Genomic DNA, 16,354 nt, shown 5'->3' on the forward strand with positions numbered 1-16,354 from the left:
TTAAATGATTTTACTCACTCCCTATGATCTTCAGCCCACTTCTCAACATTGCTAGGCAGTTGGATCCCTTTTGCCAAGACACCATGAACCTTTCACTGCTGTTGTCAATGGCTGCTCCAAGTGGCTGTGATAGCTGCTGAACCCTACAGAGCTGTCATTCTGCCAAAGGGGAGTGAACCATTTCCAGCAGATTCTAACTATTTGTTTTGCTGTGAACTTTGCTCTTTGTTTTGGAACAAAATTTCTTCTTTTTTTTGGGCTGACAGATGTTGCTCAAACATAGGACGTACCCGGTTCCCCTAAGATTCTCCAAAGAAAGAAGTGGGTAAAATTGTTCATAGGCTGCATTTCTCCCCAGCTAAATTGAATAAGATTTTTCCCAATTCTTCTCCCATGTGTGGGAAGTGCTCCATTGAACAAGGAACTCTGTCTCACCAATTCATTACATGCCATAAATTGCAAAATTTCTGGAGTCAGCTGTTCGACTTTCTTTCCAAAGCTTATAAAAGGGAACTTCCCCCTGCCCCTTTGACAGCTCTTTTTGGAATTGTGGAACCAGGAATGGCCCTCAGTAAATATGTAAACCAGGCTATCTCACTATATACCTTGTTAGCCAGGAAGTTAATTCTACAGGCCTGGAAATCAGAGAAACCCCCGACAATCAATATGTGGCTAAGGGAGCTGGGAGGAGTGTTGCACCTGGAGAGGATAAGGTTCACTCTTTCTGATAGGGAGCCCCTATTTCAGAAAATCTGGGCACCTATCATTGGGTTGCTAGATGAGATGACCTGAGTGAATATAGTGTCGTGTTGCCCCCGGAGTGGTACCTGTTGTATGCCTTTATATTTTACTAGATCTTGATGCTGTTCGTTTTGCCCTTTGGATGTGTACTGTCATCAGCCTCATGTTGTTTGTATGTCATTCAGTTTAGTTAAGTTGTGTATGTTGTTGTTGTGTTTTGTATGTCTCTGTTTTGTTTCATGTTGTTTTTTTTGTATTTTCTTTATCTGTGCAAATCCTGTTGTTGATTTTTTTTGAAAAATTCTTATGTGAAAAAAAAAAAAACTGCAATAAACAGATGTTAAAAAAAAAAAGAAAGAAGTGGGGATCTTTCGATACATAGCGTTGTCTCTGTATTAGATTTAACTTTGTTTACAGTGCAAAGGTCACTATTAAAGCAGCAATGTGGGTGAAGATTTGACTACTGTCTGTTTGCTACAGCCAGGCTCGGTAAAGAAGGGGCCACATTTCCACTGACATTAATTCAATGCTCAGGCCAAAACATCCTTTCCAACTTCGATATTCAATCACATGCCCACCTTTACTTAGCTCTTTACGTATGTAAATCTTAATTGCAGAGTGGCCTACCTTCCTTATCTGGGCTACCTGTTTAGGAAGATGGCATGTATCAATCAATGAATGGAGAGTGTAGTCTATCTGTGTGGCATCATCATTCCCCAGTACGCCAACGTTAGCTGCTTCTCACCAGATGAAATGCCTCTGACTAGCCGACTAAACAAATGAATATTATTAAGCGCCCCACACAATCCATTTCCACAAGCTACAGTTCTACAACTTGAAAAGGGGTAAGCCACACTCTGTAGGATTATAGTGAGCCGGTTTCGGCAGGTGAAAGAGAAACATGCTTGTGTGTGATGACCAGTAGCCTGTTACACAACAACTGAAGGGGCCAGCCTATAGCCAGATGCCTGCCTGGCCCTGTGTGTCTACTGGCTTTACTACAGTTTTCAACGACATGTGGCATTATGGCATAGCTGTTGTAGAAGTATTGCTGCCATGGCTGTGTACCGAATGTGTTTTTCTCAACCAATGCTAAATTTACCTCCCCTCAGTCTGGGAAACGAAACGATAGCTGACAGATAAATGATCTAATGTGTTTTCTGATAAATATAGGCGCAGCCATGTTTGATTTGAAGATAGAAGGCTGTATGGTTTGCAGTTTCCATCGTACTTTGCACAACAACTTGTGTTATTTACTGTACATATACAAGAACATAATCCCTTCAAAACACATGAAGATAATGAGGGGGCAGTAACTTACAAGTACAACAGTGAAAATGTCTGCGCCAGTGTACAGAGATGTCACTGTGTTACCGACACAACACAACCTCTTTAGTCCTCTTAAAACGCAGCGCGACTGCACTGCTGCCTCCTATGCATAATAAAAACATGCTCACCCGGGAGCTTTTACCTGTTGGAATAACCGCGTGCAGCAGCAGCGCGGAAACAAGGCGGCCGGTCAACGCGTCCGACAGAGAGGGAGGCGAGGACGCTGCTTCAGCCACGGCTCGACGCAAGATGGAGAGACACGAGAGAAAGGACCGGCGGCGGACCGGCGGTGGTCCCACCAGGTTGGGAGCCGTATCCACGGTGAGGGAGGGGGAGGGGGAAACAGGAGGATGAGGAGGAGGACGACGACGACGGAGCCCCGGTGCTGAAGATGCTCTCTCTCTGGATGAACCAGAGAGAAGAGGACGAGGTGGAATAAGAGAAGGGAGGCTGTCCGTTTTCCAGGGATGTGATGTATACTGTATATCTATCTAGAACAGGCAGAGTTACAGCAGTGGCGTCATGCTGCTCAACCCGCCGTGGGCTGAGTGCAGCCACGCAGCCTGAGGGTCCAGATCAGAGCTGAAGGAGAGAAGGGGGTCCCGCCGCAGGAGAAGCAGAGGAGTGCCCCGATGGTGCTGCTGCTACTGGAGGAGGAGTAGGTGGAGGAGGTGGCCAGCGTTTAGTCCTTTGTGAGCCGTGTCAGCAAGGATTACCAAAGAGAGGAGGAGGAGGTGTGAGCTGAGGAGGAGGACAGCAGAGGGGGAAGAGACTGGCTGCCCGACGAGCGGTGCATTCAGGTCGACCGCACACACGCGATCACACACACGCGCGCACTCACACTTTCTCTCACATAAACAGGCTGACGGGGGGTCTCGGTTCAGCCAGTGGTCCCTCTGGCTCTATTTCCGTCACTGGCAGTGAACCGCGGTGACACATGTGAAGCCCATGCACTGTTCACTGACTGACTGACACCCACACACGCATGTACACATATGAATGTACAGCCGTCCTTGTTCATAGCCCACAGGAACACCATTCGCTCCGCTATCAGGGAACAGAGGGGGAGGAGCAATATGTTTTGATGTGTGTGTGTGTGTGTGTGTGTGTGTGTGTGTGTGTGTGTGTGTGTGTGTGTGTGTGTGTGTGTGTGTGTGTGTGTGTGTGTGTGTGTGTGTGTGTGTGTGTGTGTGTGTGTGTGTGTGTGTGTACGCGCGCAGGCAGGGGGGGGGGTCTAGGCAGAGGAGAGAGAGACAGAAAGAGAAAGAGAGGGGGGGGAGGGGCGTGGCTGGTAGGGAATGCAATGAATGAGCACCTGCCATCATTCCAATTTGCAAGATCACGGACCGGTTTGTGTGTTGGTCCAGCCGTCAGTGACTTGGCAACGGCAACCAATGGCAACCAACGACAACCTCCAGGGCAGGCTTGTGAGAAGGAAAAAAGGGCAGGTAGGTTGTGTACGCGTTTTTACCGTAGCACTGATCAATCCTCTTTAACGTGGGCCACAGCTGTGGCAGACGTGCCCCAATATGGTTCACAGCCGGCCGACACGGCGCCCTGCCAATTGTGGTACACAGAACACTACACTGACTGCACACAGTATATGAATCTACAGCTGGCGTAGCTAGTCCCTGAATGGCCAATGAAATGAGGGTGAACGTGTGTGTGTGTGTGTGGGGGGGGGACAGCCTCATTTAATGAAGTCTTCTACTCTGCTCTCCCATTCTGTAAACAAAAGCCTATGCTGTTCATGTGATCAGTACCGATATATATATATATATTATATTTTCCCATCTATTCTTCTGGGGTCCTTGGAACAACATATTTTGAGATGGGGGTCTGCGGCCAAATACATATAATTTTGGGGGTCATCGAAAAGTTGGAACACCACTGATATAGCAACACACTGTTACTAAAAACATTTTTTGATAGGTGTTTGGCCAGGGACCCCTATCTCAAAATGCCCCCCCCCCCCCCCCGAAGCAAAGATTAGTTACAAATGTTCGCTTAAACAAAATACATAATAAGATTTCCAAAAATGTTCAAGATTTTTCATAGGGCTGCACTGTGCATATATCTGCTATTTTTAATAGCCAAACAAATCTAAAATGACAAAGATGCGTTCCCAGATTGAATGGGATAGAAAAGGAGCTTTCATTCACACAGCTCTCATTCTGAAGGACACTGAAGCGCAGACAGCACGGACAGAGCTCAAATGAGACAGAGATCTGTGGTGAAATTAAGATAGGCACTGGTGCAACCAGGATGGGAGATTTCTCTCCATAAGATTAGATAAGGCCTTTATTGATCCCGCCGGGGAAATTCAGGCGCCAAAGACCAAAGCCATCACCAAATGCTGCTGCCGTTTTATCGACCTAACGCCATGATAGCAAAACAAACAACATTTGAAGGTACTTCGATTCTAAAAAGCAAATTCACCTCAATGTCATCATGTATTTGTCAGGATGAGTGGAATTAAGTCTGACTAGTGACCACCATGCAAAAGTTAATCAAAGCAATTGAAATAATTGATAACAAAAGAATCTTGATTTTTATAAATTAATCCATCTTCAAAAATAACAAAAATAACTGATCTACATGCTCACAGCGACTCACATCGACAACAATGTTTCCGCGCCACCGACAACTTATAAAATAGGGCTTTAGTGGTTAATCGGACTAATCAATTAGGTCAATTATAAAACAATTTATTAAACATATTCGTTGATTTATTGATTTTATATATATATATATATATATAGATATAGATATATAGAGAGAGAGAGAGAGAGAGAGAGAGAGAGAGAGAGAGAGAGAGAGAGAGAGAGAGAGAGAGAGAGAGAGAGAGCACACACACACACACTAAATACAGTATATAGAAATTAGCTGTTTACAGACAGACAGACTCATGGGAGCAAAAACATAATCCCTCGCCTTTGGACGTTCTGGCCTGGCAGAGATAATAACACAATGCATGGCGGTACTTCCTTGGCCTACTGGAAATTTTACACTGGTCGGTCCAGTGGTTTGCGAGATCAGCCCCGTACAACACACATACACACACAGACAGACCCTCTCTAGAATGTTCGGCTCCAACAGAGAGCCACGCCATGTAAAGTAACAACTCATAGCAGCACTGTCATTGATTATTACTCAGCTGCATCAATGCTCTTCTGTTTTATCACAAGGCCCAGTGATAAAACTAACTAACTAAATAAATACATAAACCACAATCTGTTAAGTCAGTGTATCAAATTACTCCAGTCTCTCTAGTCTACGTGGATGGCAGGCGGTTGCAATATCTTGACATTGACATTTAATCTCATTTGTTCTTCAGCAGGGATAAATAGTCTGTTACACATCAAAACAGGATGTAAGCAAAGCATTGTTAAGCAGTTCAGTCCACCCACAAGCCCACACTGAATAAACAAATAAACAAATACAAAAAACGGTATAATGCTAGTCAATTCCCTATGGGATCAAGTCAAATCCCTTTCGGCTCTACATTTTTAGAGGCCCTTCAAAGTGTGTTTAAAATTTGGGCTTGATCGGACACTGTGTTCATACAAATTTAATTTAATTACATTTTAATTTAATACAGACCTATCCCGCCAAGTTTGCAAGGCAATCATAGCCAATCGGAATGGAATATATTTAAAAATTGTGATTAGTTAGATGGCAAAAGATGGAAGATGAAATTAATTAAAAATGTCATTTGTCTATCCTGACTCCCTAGACCAGAAATGTCAGAAATGCTCAGACACACCAAAAACAGGAACCAGACGTAGGTAGCCTGCATCCCAAAAAAACTGAGGACACGTCCAACTCACTAGTACACACGCACAAGCACGCACGCACGCACGCACGCACACACACACACACACACACACCTACCTTTAAAATGTCTTACCTTGAGAATATCTGCATAATACCTTCCCCATTTTACCTGCCCCAGTCTACACAGGCAAAACAAGCAATGTCCGGATGAGTGATTGAGTTTCACATGATCTCTCCATCTCTCTCTACTCTAAACTGAATGACTCAATCAACTTTGACTTGACCAATGACAAAAGCCTGCAGTTGGACTTTGTTGTTGACCAACAAACTCTGAACAGGATGAGACTTTAGCTGAGACATGGCAGCTGATTGAACAAGTAGGTGTGGCTGGCTGTGATGCTGATAATGACTGATATCCTATGTTTCCCTGTGAAATATGCAGATGACCTTACTAGGCCCTAGGGTTGGGATACGGAACCGGAGAAACTGGAATCGGTTCCACCACATTTGCAATCACACTGTAAGAGCTGATATGTGAACTTCACATCTGCTATACAGAATACCGGTGGTTCTCATACTTTTTAATTTCAAGGGCCATCATAACTCTGAGAGCATACAAATGGAACTAAATGGACCCATAAGGGTCCATTTGGTTCCATGTGTACGCTCTCAGAGTTACAGACCTGTAAGGGTCCATTTGGAACCCCCTATAGGAATCGTTATAGGGAACTGTTTAGGAAACGGACCGTTAAGAGGGAATTGTTAAGGAACCGTCACCATACATTTACAATCACATAGGTCCTGGTGGTGTCTCTACCTTGCCTGACACAGAAGGCCTTGGATTCTGTGGAGAATGGGGCCGTGCCGGAGTTTTCACTGGCTATGAATGGAGCTGAGACCATGGATATGGTAATGAGTGACAGGAGAGAGGACAATATGTCATTTACCAAAGACCTTTATTTTAGGGTTCATGTTTACCAATTACTTCTCATGCATCTGCTAATGATGTTTTATGATGTCAAATGATTGATGTAAGGTTTTTTAATTAGGTTTTATGATTGCAATCAATATACGTTTTTTGTTTTCTGCCTTGTCAAGTTTTAATAAATGAAACGTAAAAACTCGGTAAAATACTCATTAATGCAGAGATGTCTTCCTAGACATGGATTTCACTGTCTGACTGAGGCACATTCAACCCAATGACCACTGATGACAGGTGTGGAATCATGACAATGGCTCTATAACACACAGACCCATTCAGGAAGACAGAAACCATTCAGATGCGATCATGTTACTGATGATAATAACATACTAATGTAATGTAAACATAATACTGTACCTTGAGTTATCATTCTGCTACTGTACATTAATGTCATGATGGGCTTTTTTTTTATTGTGTCTGTGGGACACATTTACAAACATAAATTAGATTGCCAAGCAAATTGCAAATGTCCACGGCTAACGCCAACAGAAAATCATGTAGCCTATGTCTCTCTAGCTGGTAGCCAACAACATTAGCCTCCTAGCCACTATACTGTCTACTGTATGAGCCTCCTGCTGCTGCTGCTGCTAGTGCGGCTAACGCTATATGTGGCTATATTACTGATGGCTGGCTGGCTGACCAACCCTCTCCTCAAGCTCGTATACAGTGAAAAACAACAACTTGTGTATCAATGGCTTCGGAACTCACCGGACCCGGGTCGGGAGAAGATCAGTTTGCACAACGATGATGTGCCTCCATGGCGCGGTCCATGTTGAGCGCTGACAGACACGTATGTTCAGGTGCTGGTTGAGGACACAGAGTGTTCAGTACAACAGGGAGGTGTTGCAGCCTAGGCTTCAAACAGCTAGCTAGTCACAACAACACGCCCCTCAATGCGTCACCTCTGATCTCCATACAGGACACCCCCGCTGTGTTGGGGGGGGATAGAAAATATATACATACACACACACACACACACACACACACACACACACACACACACACACACACACACACACACACACACACACACAGAGTGTGTGCACGCGCACGCACACACACACTGTGTAATGTCTATAGTATAGAGTCTATACTATAGACTCTGTAGGCCTGCTGCTACTGTGGGTAGGGACCAATTAGGGACCAATTACCTGGATATCAATATTGAGATTATAAATGTGAGGCAATATCAATTTCATTTTCCATTTTTCAAACATTGAGAAAATATCATATTCTACTACCAATATTTCTGTAGATAGCCTACAAGCTGACAAGCTTCGCAATGTGATGGGCGGTGAGATCTGCTATTTATGCTTTTTTTGGGGGGGGGTGTTTGAAAAAAATTAGGCTTGTGATTAAAACCAGCAACACAACACGGATAACGGCATAGTTATATCGCAACATCCAAAATTTTGTCTCACAATATAGATATTATAATATCGACATATTGCCCAGCCCTAACACACACACACACACACACACACACACACACGCCAGGAGATTTTATTTCTATATCAGCTATCAACATTTATATTGCCAGCTGAGCAATATATCGATATTATATTGATATACCCCAGACGGTTACGCCAACCGTCCGGACCCTCCCTGACTGTTCTAGCTGATCTATTATTTGCCTTTACCGACTACTTATAATATTAGGCTACTGATGATTATTTATAAATAATCTCATTGTGTAAATATTTGTGAAAGAACCAATGGTCATCCCCACAATATCACCAAAACACCCAAATCGAGGTATTTGGTCAAACACATTGTGATATTTGATTTAATCCATATTGTCCATTTTTGCATAGTAGGAAACTGCATTCAGTGCATTGTGTATTGCAATGTGGCAACATTTTGGATAAATAACATGTGTATACATGTCACAGTACGATTGGAGAACCAGTCAGATTGAAAAAGGTGCACTCTGTTTCACCGACGGTGGTGCACCGCCTGAAGGTGACTTGAGCCACGGGAGGCACCGCTGAGCAAGCTGAGGCGAGAGAGTCACCGTGCCGAGCGTTGCGAACTTGAAGTCGACTCAGCGCGGTCCAAGTTATGTACCGATAGGCACAGAATCGTACACTGATGTACAGACAGACAGACACACTGAACACTGATGTACAGACAGACAGACATACAGACAGACAGACGGACGGGGGACACGACCTCCACTGGCTCCCGGTCAAACACAGAATAAACTTCAAAATCCTCATCACCACCTACAAAGCCCTCAACCACCAGGCACCCCAATACATCTCCGACCTCCTTCACAACCACATTCCCACCCGTTCGCTCAGATCCAGCGATGCCAACCTCCTCAAATTCCCCACCAAAAAAACAAAGCGCACCTGGGGTGATAGGGCATTCTCCGTTGCAGCACCCACCCTCTGGAACCCACTTCCACCTCACATCAAAACCGCCCCCACCCTTGCCGTGTTCAAAACCTCCCTCAAAACCCACCTCTTCAGAACCGCTTTCCCCACCTAACTGTTCTTCTACCACCCTAGTCTCAACTTGTGTTTTTTCCCTGGCCTTCTGTAGCCTTTTAACTTTTTAATCTCTGTATTTTCTCATTAAAGTTGTTTTGTTTTGATTTTATTCCACTTAGTTTAGCCTTGTAAAGCGACTTTGAGTACTCAGAAAAGCGCTATATAAATCCCAGGTATTATTATTATTATTATTAGTGTGTATATATACATACTCTGACACACACATTTCTTTAAATAAAATAGCAGATTGTAGCTCTTGAATCTTTTTGACAACTTTTGAAAGTACAAAATAAGTACTAGATGTTGTCTGGGATTCAAGGTATTTGATCCAAAATATTTTGCATTATATGCTGCGATTTGGAAGGACTTCATAACTCTCACCATCACAAAAAGCAGAGAAGTTGATGGTATTGGTTTTTACGTTGTCTTATAGTGCCCCCTGTTGTTGAAGACTTAAGTCTACATGCTGTTCAATTCTTAGTCACTCAGATCAGTCTGTTCAAGATCTTGAATTCTGTGGGACTATTCAGTTGAACTTGTCTTCTGAACTAGAAATATACGATTTAGTCACTGTTGCATACTCAGTTTCTTAATCCATGGTTAATAGGCCACTGATCTTTTATCCGACTCTTTTTTTTTTACCTATTGTTATTAGGCCACAAGCTTTCCCTTCATGATAATTGAAGCCCTTGACATTTATTGATATTTGACAAGTAATGATCGCACATCCCACCAAGTTCAAAAAGTTTTATTTGAATTTAACAAAATCCATTTTGGCTCTCCAAATGAGTCAAAAATTCATAAATTCCCATGGCGCTCTGTAAAGAAAATATGTTTAGATTTGGTTAATTGACATTCGTGTGTTGTATATTAAGGAACTAATGGAATATGGCAATTGTTCCTTTGCTGTCTGTCCTTTTATAAAGAAAGCACATAGCCCGCCTCTATTGTAACAAAACGACACTAACTCTTAACTGAACCAACAACACACATTGTGTGCTTAATACTGAAAAGAAAAAGAAAATACACATCTGAATAGGTCCTCTGCATCAAAGATGAGTAACTAAACTAAAACGTATAAATTATACAATAAATTAAAGCCTTTGAAACGCCTCGAACCGTTACGAACACAAAGACATACATAAACTATGTGGTATTTTTTTAAATGCCACAGCTATTCAATCACAGTAATGGCAAGCTGCCTTGAGGTGCGAGAATGATCCCAAAGACGTAAAAAAGTCCCATTAGCAGGTTGAGCTTGGCCGTCTTCTGCGGGATCTTGGAATAGTACCTGCTGCGGAACTGCTTCTCCAGGGGGAAGGCCATGGGCAGAGTGAGCAGAGGCAGCGCCATGCTGATGGTGTAGTGTGTGGCCAGGATGCAAAACAGCACGTAGGGGACGAAGAGCAGGAGGTTGTAGAGAACGTAGGACAGCGTGGGGCCAATGAGGATGGCCAGTGTGACGATGCCTGCTTGCTTGTCAGAGTCCATGTCTCTGGTGTTGTTGCTGTGGAGGATCGCCTCTGTGTTGAGGGCCAGAGGGACGGCGTAAACCAGGGGCAGCACTGACAGGTAGCCCACTTGCACGGCATGTGCAAACATAACTGCAAGCGGGCCAAAGGTAATCAGGATGACCACGTCTCCTAGAGCCACATATTTAAGACCAATGCCTGGGAAGAGAGAGAACAGATACAAATATCAATGTAGACAAACATAATCAACTCTGATAACTTCAGTTTGTGACTGGAATAAATTGTACAGATGTTTTCTTACAAGTGATCTTTTTCTGTCACAAACAGGGTCATGAAAATGGTTAAGCCAACAGATCTAGGTTAATATTTCACCCACCTCCGGTGTACAGAAATGAGCTTGAGAGCCCTCCAAAGTAAATAAGGGCTAGGTGCTCCAGTCTCAGCGTAGAGAGAAAGTACAGCAGAGTGGCACACAAGCACCCCACAGAATACAGCACTGCTCCAAACATAACCACGTCCTGTGGGGCCAAGATCTCATCGACCAGAGTCCTATCATCGCTCTTCTTGTGGTCAATTCCCTTGGAGAAATCATAGTAGGTGTTCACGAGGTTCCCCGCCCCATGGACAACCAAGACAGCCACTGCACACACCATCAGAATGACCAAGTCCACAGAACCGTCCAGTTTGTATGCCAGGGCACTGCCAAGTGCCACAGGCGTAAGAGAGGCGCTGAAGCTCCACGGTCTCAGCGCCAGCACATAGGCAGCACACTTGTGCCTCATGTGGGTCGTAACACGGGCCATCCTCGACATCTGATGGTTGGCCTGGTGGTGGTTTTGTACCATGTCATTCAAACCGGTCTGCCATTGTTGGCCATTGTGACCATTTGATCCAGCTAACACAAATGTTTCTGCCCGGCTTTGTGCCTGTCCTTTGGCCATTTCTGTGCCAGGGTCCCAGGGTACCAGCAGTGCTCCCAAATTCCAAAGTGTTCCTGTATGAACAAGAAACACATACAGAATCAAAAAAGGCAACAGACAGGAGTACCAGTGACCTTTTTAAGCCTCCGCTAGCAAAAACCATGGCCGAAGGCATTTAATTTTTTGGGTTGTTGTCCGTTCCTACAAGTACATCCATCCAAATCCAAACCTTGCGAATGCGATATCTCAGGAAGGAATGTCGTAAGGGAATTTCTTCAAATTGTGCACATGATACATCCACATCTTTAACTCGAGAATGAACTGATTAGAATTTGGTGGTCAAAAATGTAAGGTCACTTTGACCTTCACTAAGTAATATACTAATGCAGTACCTGTCATCAGAGTACTTGGGAAGCCAGTCTGGAGCCATGTGGAACGCCATACCATATATGGGCAAGACTGACGTCATAATTGATGCTGCCACCATCAGCAAGCTGATGTTAAAAATGATTATGTCAATTATCTTCATATTTGGGCAAAAACTCCATAACATAAGACAGAGATTTTAGTCATTTACAGACAGACATGGGTGTAAAATGCAACTTACTGGCGGAGGCATACCCCAATGGAAACAAGCCATGGTGCCTTCTTGGGTTTAATCCTTTTTAGCATCCCTAAGTATAGAACTGTACTTTCTGTGCTTTTTTTTGCAAAGTGCTAAATAATAGAGTATTCAATCAATCAAAAAGCATGTAGAACCGAGATGCAGCATTTATAGCTTACGGTTGTTATTATAAGCATGAGTTGCTCTAGAAGTTATTTTAATAACTTCATGATCGTAAACCTAAAACAGCTGAAAATATCTTGGGAGAAGTGTCGCCCCCTTCCTCTCATTCCAGGGACATTGTTGCCCCCGATGCCACGTCCTGCCTCGATATTTCATTCTGACGATGGTGAGAGCAGCTTTGAGTTGATGAGAATGGATCATGTACACTGACACTGTCTGATGACAACTATCTGTCATTAGTTGATTACACAACAGCCACCTACTAGCTTGGCAGCTGATCTAACACCAGCCAACCTCCTACCTCGTTTAACTCAAGAGTGTACAAATGGAACCAAATGGACCCATTCGGGTCCATTTGTACACTCTTTGAGTTAAAGAAGAAGCAGCCTTTGCCCTTTACTAACCAGCTAAGATTATTGGATTAAAGCTAAGTGGCTAAGTGTGTTAGCACTGGAAGGGGAGTGAAATGTCCGACAGACAGCACACCATTTACCTTTCAATGCGTTTCCCTTTCCCAAGGTGGACCGTTATTTGACGCCCTGTAGCAGCATTATTTCTGTTGCGTACATCCAAACCACGGGGGTTGAACCTGCTTCGTCTCCCGGGGGAATACGTGTCAGTTGGGAAGGGATTTAATTGCCAGGGTGGCCGCTGTGGTCGTTCGCCCTGCACCTGACGACAGCCGCCATTTCCTCCTGCCTTGGCGAGCAGTGTTGCCAGGTTTGGCGAGACAAATAAGAAACGATGTCTATGAAAACAAGCCCAAAGGAAGCAATGTATTGGCCACATGGGCGCTTTAAACTTGTATGCATCTACAAGCTCACAACGCGTCACGATGCGACGCTTTGTGAGCTCGATCTGCTATTTTTTTTTAAACTATTGCATTAAAATGTGGAATATTTGGAATATTTTTTTAAACATTCTAACAACGCAAATGCTCGCCTGGGCACAAAACACTTTCATGAAAATATTTGAGAACAATTGGTTTAAATGATAATAAAGAAAAGTGGAAACGAGCCCCAAAAAAACACAACCCGCAACTACCGATATTTACAAGCAATTTACCAGAAAAACAAGCCCAAAGTCACTTATAATAAACAGACATGGCAACGCTGTAGACAAGTCCGACACTCCGCAGAGATCCGTTCGGCAACGATTGGAAGTCTATCTTTAGTTCCGTCTGCAAAAACATTAAGAACTTTTAAAATAACCAAATATCTATTTTCATTTAATTCAAGGATGTGTGTTATCGTGTCTGGCAGTGCTGGCAAAATAGGGGGTAGAGTCCTTTTTTTTTAAATGTGATTTTAAAACAAGTTTTATGCCTGGAGGTCAAACCGCTCACAATTTGTTCCCTCTATGAAATTATGAAATGTGACTGTGGCCAGATGGAATTATGCAATATTTGCCTACTATCACTATCACCCCCACACAATTCTGCACTGGGATTCAAACGTGCCATAGTCATAGTTCATGGCATGTATGGTTCATGGCATGCCATAGTTCAGTGGTTCTCAACATGTGGGACCCCCATGGGGGTCTTGGGAGAGGGGTCCCCAGATGACAGTGAAGTGACAATTTTAAGATTTTTTTAGGACTTTTAAGATGTTTTAATACCAATAGAAAGAAAAGAAAAAGACCATTAGGCTACTGCATAAAAAGTAATCAACTAATGATACTATAAAAACTGGCCAAACATTGGCCAAATTGTCAAATAATATAAGAAAGAGGCAAAAAATGTGAAAATAGCGTTGCGAGGCGTTGTGAACTTGCAGATCGGCTATTTTCACATTATTTTCTGTGGAACCGAGTCAAAGAAAATGTAATGCTTCAACTACTACATTCCAAGTGCTTGTCAGGGTGGGGGGTCCCCAGTCCAAATATGATTATTTTGGGTGGTCACGGCCTGAAAAGGTTGAGAACCACTGCCATGATTAGCCTCTGTGCATTTTCTAAAACATAGTTTCAACTTCAACTTTATTGTCACTTCACATGTTTACTGTAAAAAGTGGGTGGAATTATTTGTCATACAAGGCAAGCTCCCATCATTTGCAGTTTGCAAGAAAGGGCGAAAGAATGAATAAAAAGAAGGAAAACAGGTCAGAGTTCACACTCTCTTCAGTTATGTTCTTGATTTATTCTTGAAGATGAACAGCCGCAGCAGACAGTCTATCTAGAGCAGTCTCAAACCTTTTCATCTCAAGGACCCCCAAATTGACACCTATTAGCCCGCGGACCCCCATTTGAAAAGATATGCCAAGGACCCCCATAAGAGAAGAATTTTACGGCTCTAGCAGTGATTTTCAACCATTTTAATTTCAAGGACCCCCAGTTTGACATGCATTAGGCTACGGATCCCCATTTTATAGCATTTCTATCTCTGGGACCCCAATTTATATAGTAAAATCAATGTTAATTTAACTCTGAGAGTGTACGGGTCCATTTGGTTCCATTTGTACACTCTCAGAGTTACAGACCCTTAAGGGTCAATTTGGTTCCTAACTACCATTTAGCTGGGGACCCCCTGGAACTCTCTCAAGGACCCCTGGAGGTCCCCGGACCCCACTTTGAGAACCAATGATCTAGAGAAACAGACGCGTTTCGGCACGTCGGCCTTCCTCAGCGTTTCAAAACTCACAAGCTACATACCAGTGATGGAAGAAGCGCTCACGTCACATGTCATAGCCTACTTAAGTAAAAGTATCAATACTGCAAATTGACTGTTACAAGTAGCCTAGAAGTCCCATATTCTAAATGTAGTACTTGAGTAAAAGTACAAAAGTATCAGCATCAAGATATAGGCTACTTAAAGTAAGTAACAAAGTAAAAGTATTCATTGTGCACAATGTGCAGAATGTCCCATTTCACACATTTTCAAATGTATACAAATATTTTGAAAATAGCAGATTTACAAGCTCACAGTGCGACTCATTCTGAGCTTGTAGCTCGGCTATTTTCAAATGGCCGAAATGTAGGCTATATAGGGTTGAAGTGGTTAATGTATGTTTTGTAATAATAATCAATCTACAAAGTAACTAGTAACTAGAGTTTTCAAATAATTGTAGTGAGTAAAAGACAATATAAAAGACAACAAACAATATTTGCCTCTGACATGTAGAGACGTAAAGTAGCCTACTGGAAATTGGAAATACTCCAGTAAAGTAAAAAATACCTCAACATTGTACTTAATTACAGTACTTGAGTACATGTACTTACTTTACACCACTGCAACATTATCATACTATACAATACATTAATATTGTATATTATGCAACTTCTACAATAGCTCATTTCAACAACTCGTTTGCCTAGCCTCAAAACTTTTCTCTTTTTTTTTAAAGCAAGCTGAGTTTTATTAGAAACACAGAAGTCGTGCCATGATATTTTTCATAGACTTCCTTTGCTTTCTATGACTGTGACCCCATGCTGCCCCATCTGAAGTAATGTGAAACCTGCACCTGGCAGACGGTGCGGAACAGCGCCCCTGGCGGCAGGGTTGCCAGATCTGCTTATTATAATTTCCCTGCAAGATTTTATTTGAAAACAGCCGATCTACAAGCTCACAACGCGTCGCATCGCGACGCGTTGTGAGCTTGTAGATCTGCTATTTTGAAATAGCTGATGTATATGTTAAAGTGCTCCTGTGGCCCATAGTCGCTTCTTTTGGGCTGGTTTTCCTAGACCGCGTTGCTTGTTTCTCTCACAGAATCTGGCAACACTGCCTGGCGGCCGGAGAGGAGGCGAACAGAGCTGCAGACGTCTGGTCTGAAGTCTGAAGTTCTGAACAGTGTTGCCATGTCGGCTTATTATAAACGACTTTGGGCTTATTGTTCTGTAAATAAGTTGCTGTA

The 16,354-nt window shown here is 43.2% G+C and overlaps 2 protein-coding genes across 3 annotated transcripts in view; both read right to left on the minus strand.

Moving 5' to 3' along the window:
• Positions 1-7,672, minus strand: part of mib2 (MIB E3 ubiquitin protein ligase 2) — a 58,338-nt gene extending 50,666 nt beyond the window's left edge. For both annotated transcript variants that reach the window (XM_084069615.1, XM_084069614.1), the window contains exon 1: positions 7,538-7,672. The gene's annotated coding sequence lies outside the window, so the exon portion shown is untranslated. The remainder of the gene's footprint in view (positions 1-7,537) is intronic.
• Positions 7,673-10,057: 2,385 nt separating this feature from the next.
• On the minus strand, positions 10,058-13,195 carry ubiad1 (UbiA prenyltransferase domain containing 1). Its single transcript, XM_084070508.1, has 3 exons — positions 12,997-13,195; positions 11,173-11,790; positions 10,058-10,994 (listed from the first exon to the last, which is right to left on the minus strand). The coding sequence occupies exons 2-3, from the start codon at positions 11,735-11,737 to the stop codon at positions 10,507-10,509; spliced, it is 1,053 nt and encodes a 350-aa protein (XP_083926634.1). The 5' UTR covers positions 11,738-11,790; positions 12,997-13,195; the 3' UTR covers positions 10,058-10,506.
• Between the last annotated feature and the right edge of the window lie 3,159 nt (positions 13,196-16,354).

Source organism: Gymnoscopelus microlampas, assembly GCF_963454915.1.
Source record: "Gymnoscopelus microlampas genome assembly, chromosome: 10".
NCBI lineage: Eukaryota > Metazoa > Chordata > Actinopteri > Myctophiformes > Myctophidae > Gymnoscopelus > Gymnoscopelus microlampas.

What these genes read in the sequence shown, in the direction of transcription:
- ubiad1 (XM_084070508.1), bottom strand. Translation starts at nt 11,737, where the DNA reads ATGGCCAAAGGACAGGCACAAAGCCGGGCAGAAACATTTGTGTTAGCT. An exon ending in CTCATTTCTGTACACCGGAG is followed by an intron (nt 10,995 to 11,172) that starts GTGGGTGAAATA and finishes CTCTCTTCCCAG; the next exon opens with GCATTGGTCTTAAATATGTG.